Genomic DNA, 8,288 nt, shown 5'->3' on the forward strand with positions numbered 1-8,288 from the left:
TGTAGAAGCAATGCTAGGCAAGCTTACAGGAAATAAAGCAGTTATTACAAAATCAGATTTAGATGCAAACACTACCTTTGCTAAAGCAGCAGACGTTTACACTAAAACAGATGCAAACACTACCTTTGCTAAAGCAGTTGATCTGAATAACAAAGCTGATAAAACCTCATTGAATGACTATGCTAAAACAGAAGACGTCTACACTAAAATAAACGCAGATTCTACTTTTGCTAAAGCAGATGGTAGCAACGCTAATGCAGAGGGTGTAGAAAAAATGCTAAAAATGCTTACAGGAAATAAAGCAGTTATTACAAAATCAGATTTAGGTGCAAACAATACCAGCACTGGGGACTCAAATAACAAGCAACCAAGCGTTGATATAAATACTCTCAATCCGGATGATGTAATGCCAGACAGCATAACAAACCTAATATAGTTTGTTTCCGTTAACACTGGAGTCTATATTTAGATTCCAGTATTAACCTTTAAACTTAATTATAGAGACAAAAAAAAGCGTAATTACCAACGCTACTAAAATAAAAAATAAAAAATAATTTTTACATTTTTGTTGTTTATTCATAAGCAAAAAATAATACTAGCAAATAGCAAAAATAAGTAGGAAATTGAATAAGAGAACATCTTTTTTTGTGAGCGATAATTCTTAAATCTTAGCACAGATATCGCATACCAAATAAACACACCACCTGAAGAGGTTGCTAGGATTAAATAAAGCAGGGACTTAGCTAAAAATAATGCCGGTAGCAAGCTGATTAATACGAGCAGTATGCTATAAATTAATATATATTCTCTTGTTTTTTCTGCACCATAAACAATATTAAACATTGGTATGGATGCCCTAATGTAATCTTCTGACCTATTTAAAGACAGCGCCCAAAAGTGCGGAGGGGTCCACATAAAGATTATTAAAAACAGCACAAAGCTCTCCCAGCTAAAAGAATTGGTAACAGCCGCATAGCCAATCATAGGAGGAAAAGCACCCGCTGCTCCGCCAATAACGATATTTTGCGGAGTGCGTCTTTTTAACCAAATTGTGTATACAAAAACGTAAAACAATATGCTAATCGCAAGCAAAATAGCAGAGAGATAATTCACCGCTATCGCCATGATAAAAATGGATAATATTCCAATAGTAACACCAAACTCCAGTGCACTGTTTGCTTCCACCCTGCCTGCAGGAATAGGGCGATTTTTTGTCCTTTGCATCAGTACATCTATATCTCTATCATACCACATATTTATTGCACCCGCGGCACCAGAGCCAAGAGCAACACAAATAAGAGATATCAGCGCCAGAAAAGGATGCATATCCCCAGGTGCAATTACCATACCAGCAACTGCAGTAAACACTACTAGATACATTATTCTTGGCTTCAGTAAATGCCAAAAATCTAGTATTGTTGACACATCTTTAAACAGAGCACTTGTATGCATAACTATTTTATAACTGGTGGTTTTTCAAAAGTATGAAAAGGTGGCGGCGAAGATACAGTCCACTCTAGAGTATCACCTCCCCACGGATTATCTCCAGCTTTTTTGCCTCTTATGAAAAGGTGCACAACCACAAAAACAAAAAACATCACTGAAAAAAATGATATGTATGACCCTATAGAGGAAACGTAATTCCATGGAATAAACGCGTCCGGGTAGTCAGGTATGCGTCTTGGCATCCCCGATAATCCTAAAAAATGTTGAGGTAAAAAAGTAACGTTAGTTCCTATAAAAGTCAGCCAAAAGTGTATCTGACCCAAGCATTCATTGTATTGTTTACCTGATATTTTGCCTATCCAATAATAGAACCCAGCAAATGCAGCAAATAGAGCAGCCAGTGACATCACATAATGGAAATGAGCTACAACATAGTAAGTATCATGCAGAAGTTTATCTATTCCACCATGAGAAAGCACTATACCTGTCACTCCTCCACCAACAAACACGAAAATAAAACCTAAAGCAAATAACATAGGGGTTTTTAGTTCAATTGCACCACCCCACATTGTTGCAATCCAGCTAAATACTTTAATTCCAGTGATCACACCAATAAACATTGTTGAGGCACTAAAAAATACAACAGCTTCTGTATTAAGCCCAACAGTGAACATATGGTGAGCCCATACCATAAATCCAAATGCAGCTATTCCTATCATAGCATAAATCATGCCCATATAACCAAACACCGGCCGGTGTGAAAAAGTTGACACAACTTGACTTATAATTCCAAATGCAGGGAAAATAATGATGTACACTTCCGGATGACCGAAGAACCAAAACAAATGCTGGAACAATACAGGATCCCCACCACCAGCAGGATCAAAAAACGAAGTGCCAATGTTGCGATCAGTGAGTAGCATAGTTATAGCACCAGCAAGAACCGGTAAAGCAACAATCAGCATAAATGCAGTCAATAGAACAGACCACACAAACAACGGCATTTTAGTTAAAGACATTCCAGGTGCTCGCATATTAAATATAGTTACTATGAAGTTAATTGCTCCGACAATTGATGACATACCAGCAACATGCAGGGCAAATATAGCAAGATCTACTCCAGCACTGGGATGAGAAACTACTTGTGATAGAGGTGGATACAAAGTCCATCCCGTACCTGGCCCTTCACCTACAAACACCGAAGTGATGAGTAGAATAAAAGACGACACCAACAACCAAAAACTTAAATTATTCATACGAGGAAAAGCCATATCAGGAGCGCCTATCATTAAAGGTACAAACCAGTTACCAAATCCTCCCATTAAGGCTGGCATTATCATAAAAAACACCATTATCAATGCATGACCTGTAACCATTACATTATACAACTGGTGATTACCGTTGAGTATGTTAACGTGCATCAACTGAGTTCGGATAATCACTGACAACAAACCACCTATTATTCCTGTTAATATTGAAAAAATGATATATAACGTTCCTATATCTTTATGGTTAGTAGAAAATAGCCAACGCTTTATACCCTTTGGCATATCACTCATATTTGTCTCCACATTAACTTAACAATTTTTTATCTTCGATCCACTTGTCAAAATCTTCTCGACTTACTGCTTCAACAACAATAGGCATAAATCCGTGACCTTGACCACATAATTCATAACACTGCCCATAGTACACCCCTGGTTTCTTTATATTAAACCATGCTTCATTTAATCTACCTGGTATTGCATCAATTTTTATACCAAAAGCAGGAATACCCCAGCTATGTATTACATCTGCTGCTGTCACTTGTAAACGAATGTTAGTATTAACAGGTAAAACAACATGATTGTCAACAGATAGCAGCCTTAAATCTTGAGCACTGAGGTCAGCATCTCCTTTTATGTAGCTATCAAACGATAAACCTTGATGTTCCGGATATTGATAACCCCAGTACCATTGATTACCAATAACTTTTAAAGTTAATTCAGTTTTGGGAATTTTTTCTTGTTCTTTTATTAATTTTATATTTTCCACCGTAAGTATTGCAACAATTATCACTGGAACCACAGTCCAAATTATTTCTAAAATAATATTATGAGTAACTTTGCTTACACTTGATACCTTACTTTTATGAAAACGAAATACGACATAAAAAAGCAGCAGCCACACAAATAAAACAACAGCAGACATCAAGAGCATAATGAAAGAGTGTGACTTGACAGCATTTTCCATTAACTCAGTTGCTGGTAACTGAAACCCAAGTTGCCACGCACTTGGAGAAGAAGCAATCGACAAACTAGAGTAGAATATTATTAACAATATTAGTATCAACAACTTCATCTTTAAAACTGAACAACATACTATATATAATACATATACACTTACTACGCAAACACAGATTAATAGCAATTAATAATTTTTTAGCATTCGGAAGATATAATAATATATGTAGTAATTTAGGGGGAAACAGTTGTTCTAATGGAAAAACCATAACACTTTGAGTTAAAAAAATATAATATAAAGTATTTACATTAAATAAATTTTATAATAAGTTTAATAGTGTCTGTTACTGCTCATAACCCTCTAGCCTCACACCAAAAAGCAGTAACAGACATTATTAAACTTCACTGCCGCAACACTAGAATAGCCTCATACCAAAAAGCAGTAACAGATACTATTTTCTTTACATAGCACCCCTCATATAGAGAGTCATGCACTCTTGATATAATCCTACACTACAATATATTAAGTAACATTTAATGCCTGTAGTAGTAATATCACATTTATAACTTAAATATAGTGTTTTCTTCTTTGTTTTTGTATAGCCACCACATAGAGAGATAATCTCCACATACAGTTCTTACAAACAATCCAATATTATATCACCTACTTGTACGCTCTTACCTTCCTGTATAAGAACGTTTTTAACCACTGCTTTTATTTCAGAGCATATAATATTTTCCATCTTCATTGCTTCTATCACAAACAAGGGCTGTCCTATCTCTACTTGATCACCTATATTTACATATAATTTGGTCAATAAGCCACATATCGGTGATTGTACAACATTTTCCCTTGTTTCATTTGATTCATTGTTAAGCACAAACTTATTTAATTCAGCAACATACGGATCCAATACACAACACTCAGCTTTCATTCCTGCATGCTTTATTAAATATTTATCACCCTTCTTATCTATTTTTACTGTAATATCAACATCATCGCTGATTATCACATTTAACAATTTATAACTATGCGATTTCCATTTGCCTTTCACGGAATATTCATTGTGGTTATAAACCGCTGTCAACGTGTTATTCTGGTATTTTGCGTTTATTGGATATTCGTTGCTATTAATCACCACTACGAATGCTCCATCTTGTATCTTATCGCTGTACTTTTGTTCGTTCTCTAAATGAACATAAAGCGCAACTAATATAGATATTTTCATATACTCTTCCGTAACAGGATCACCATGGAAACCATTAGGGTAAAAATCTGGAATAAATTTAGTATGGAGCTTACCTGCAATAAAATCTGGATGATGAAAGATCGACTCAAGAAATTCTATGTTATTAGTTATTCCACCTATATAGCATTCAGATAATGCTTTCTGCATCTTTTTTATTGCCTCTATTCTATCCTGCCCATGCGTAATTACCTTTGCAACCATTGAGTCATAAAACATGCTGATCTCAGATCCTGCAGTTACCCCATCGTCTATTCTCACATCACCGGGTTTATCATAATATCTTATTCTCCCACCAGAAGGAAAAAATTTCTTTGATGGGTCTTCAGCACAGATTCTACTTTCCATTGCTGAACCAGTGAGTTTAATATCATCTTGACTAAATCTTAGTTTTTCTCCACAGGAAATTCTGACCATTTCTTCTACTATATCTATTCCAGTAACAAGCTCCGTGACCGGATGTTCAACTTGCAGTCTAGTATTTACCTCAAGAAAATAAAATTTGTGATCTTTATCCATAACAAATTCAACTGTACCTGCTGTGAAATAACCAACCTGCTTTGCCAATAAAACGCATTGAGCATACATCTCTTGCCTTACTTGTTCACTAATAAATGGACTAGGAGTCTCCTCTATAATCTTTTGGTTATTTCTCTGTATTGAACACTCTCTCTCACCAAGGCATACTATATTTTCATATTTGTCCGCTATTATTTGTATTTCAATATGCCTCGGTAGTTCTATGTACTTTTCAACAAATATACTGCCATCTTTAAAGCTTTTTTCTGCTTCATTTGTTGCAGATATAAACGCCAGCTCAGCCTCTTCTTTTGAATTCACCACCCTCATTCCTTTGCCACCGCCACCCGCTGCCGCCTTAAACATAACAGGAAAACCAATTTCTTCAGCAACTTGCACTGCATGAGCTGGATCTTTTATTTTACCTGTATAGCCTGGTACCACATTCACTCCAGCTTTTTTTGCAGCTTCTTTAGCTGTANACTCGGGCCGATAAAATCTATGTTATATTTCTGCAGAGCACGTGGAAAATCAGGATTTTCTGCCAAAAATCCATAGCCAGGATGAACTGCCTGCACATTGGTCTCCACTGCCACTTCGCATATTTTTTCAATGTTTAAATAACTTAAACAAGAAGGTGAAGGACCTATATATCTCGATTCATCAGCTTGCATAACATGTACAGAGTTGATATCTGCATCTGAATACACACAAACACAAGATATACCCATCTTGTGAGCAGTTCTTATTATCCTACAAGCAATTTCTCCTCTGTTGGCTATTAAAATTTTATCGTACTTTTTTTTCAACATCTAGGCACAATTTTTAACGATAGTTCTTAAAAAGTACATTGATACGTCACAATCTGCAAGCCGTTTCTAACTTACGCCGTCCCAAGTCCACTATCAATACTAGTGCTAGTAACTACAACACCCTCTATGTCTGTTCCATTTCCACAAAAATCATGTACTTCACTACACGCTTTTGCACCAAAGAATGCAACTCCACCAACGGCTGCTGAAGCAATTGTGCTAAGCGCAAAAGCTTGGGCAGTTATATATAGTAAGTGTAGAGAAAGGCAAAAAGCAGCAATACAAGCTAAAGCTCCTACTATATACAAGCATAAATGAAGCCTCTTGCTGCGTACCAGACTATCCTTTATTCCTACAGTTTCTTTGATTTTTCTCTTACCTTGTTCACTAACTAAGCTAAGGGGGGTCCTTTTTTGATTATTCAGTGCATATTCTTTTTTAGCATACAGTGCATTTTTTACAAATTTTCTTTCACTGTTGAATTCTTCCTTTTTTATTTCAGAGTTTTTTAAACCTTCTTCATTTTTAGCCTCCTTTGCTTTTTTTATCTTTTTTCCTTCTTCATCTTCTCTTGATTTTAAATATTCAAAAATCTTCCTTATTACGTCTGGAAGTATCACTCTACTTGCTGCGATATGAAATGGATTTTCATGATTATCATTGTACCCTAGTAGACTAAAACCATCTTCCACACTTTTCTTATATATTAATAAAAAAGCATCTACATTCCCTGCTCTAGCAGCTATGTGTAAATAGTTGTCTCCTTGTAACTCTTTTCTTATTTTATCAAGTGGATTACTGTAACAGTATTTGATATCAATTCCACTATCTAAAAGCAAATTTATAATTTTCAAATCAATATTGTATTGCTCTAAAGCAACATGAAGAGGAGTCATCCCATCTTTATTTTTCAAGTTAATTACGGAAGACTGTTTACATCCGTTCTCTTTACTACCCTCAAGAGCTTTTTTTACAGAGTCAAAATCACCACCTTGAATTGCCAAGATTAAACTTTCAAGCTTTTCTTTCAGAACCTGAGTTTGAGTACTAGGCATACCAACACCATAACCTAACTAATACTAAATATATAACACAAAACCTACCGAAAGTAAAAATGAACAAGATAAACTTTTTATGAAAAATTATAAATAAAAAAACTTAACAATTAATATTGTGATAATAATTAATAATAGAAAAGAAACTCTGTCTTGAAGCTTATTATTACCCGCAAGCTTTTGATCAGCTATCAGATTTAGTTTACCGACAAGGCTAGATAATTCCTGAAGAGTTTTAACTGGGTAAGAGCTCTTTATTTTTTCCTTGTATCCTATTTTATTCTTCTGTTGGCTCTTCATCCATACCTTAACCACTTCCCACATATTAATTCCTGGATAAATTTTGCGGCATGCTCCCTCCAGCAAGATCATAGTTTTTTGTAGCAATAGCAATTGTGTTTGAACCTTCATATCAAAATCGCTAGTTACTTTGAATAACTGGGCAAGCAGATTAGCAAATGAAATTTTTTGTATCGGTTGTCCAACAATTGGTTCACCAATCGCCCTACAGGCCGTAACAAAATTTTTATACTGTGGCAGAACGTAGCCAGCTTTAAAGTGCATTTCAGCAACGTGATTATAGTCGCGTTCCAGAAAACCTTTCAATATCTCTATCACATAATAATACGTTTCTCGATCTATCCTTCCCATAATCCCACAGTCTAAAGCAATGATGTTATTGCTGCTATCGATCATTAGATTCCCCGGGTGCATATCGGCATGAAAAAAACAATCTCGATATACTTGATTGCAAAAGGATTCGATAAGATTGACTGCTACTTGTTTTCGATGCTCTTTTACTTCATATATCGGCGTAGCATCTATCCACTCCATCGTGAGAACTCTTTTTGAAGTTCTACTCCAATCTATTTCAGGTACATAAAAACCCCTGTCACTTTTAGTATTTTCCCTTAATTCTGAAGAATGTGCTGCTTCAAAGCGTAAATCTAGCTCTAATCGACAAATTTCAGCAAAAGTTTCAACTAG

General features: G+C 35.4%; 2 protein-coding genes across 2 annotated transcripts; both read right to left on the reverse strand.

Moving 5' to 3' along the window:
• Window positions 1-1,454: 1,454 nt before the first annotated feature.
• Window positions 1,455-3,005, reverse strand: LOC108373671 (probable cytochrome c oxidase subunit 1). Its single transcript, XM_017629594.1, has one exon. It carries the CDS (start codon window positions 3,003-3,005, stop codon window positions 1,455-1,457), a length of 1,551 nt encoding a protein of 516 aa, XP_017485083.1.
• A 1,301-nt stretch (window positions 3,006-4,306) lies between these two features.
• On the reverse strand, window positions 4,307-8,015 carry LOC108373670 (propionyl-CoA carboxylase alpha chain, mitochondrial-like). Its single transcript, XM_017629593.1, has 2 exons — window positions 7,472-8,015; window positions 4,307-5,910 (listed from the first exon to the last, which is right to left on the reverse strand). The coding sequence occupies exons 1-2, from the start codon at window positions 8,013-8,015 to the stop codon at window positions 4,307-4,309; spliced, it is 2,148 nt and encodes a 715-aa protein (XP_017485082.1).
• Between the last annotated feature and the right edge of the window lie 273 nt (window positions 8,016-8,288).

The sequence above is a fragment of the Rhagoletis zephyria genome, unplaced genomic scaffold (genome assembly GCF_001687245.7).
Source record: "Rhagoletis zephyria isolate East Lansing unplaced genomic scaffold, Rhagoletis_zephyria_1.1 Rzeph_scaffold_06931, whole genome shotgun sequence".
Lineage (NCBI taxonomy): Eukaryota > Metazoa > Arthropoda > Insecta > Diptera > Tephritidae > Rhagoletis > Rhagoletis zephyria.

What these genes read in the sequence shown, in the direction of transcription:
- LOC108373671 (XM_017629594.1), bottom strand. Translation starts at nt 3,005, where the DNA reads ATGAGTGATATGCCAAAGGGTATAAAGCGTTGGCTATTTTCTACTAAC.
- LOC108373670 (XM_017629593.1), bottom strand. Translation starts at nt 8,015, where the DNA reads ATGCACCCGGGGAATCTAATGATCGATAGCAGCAATAACATCATTGCT.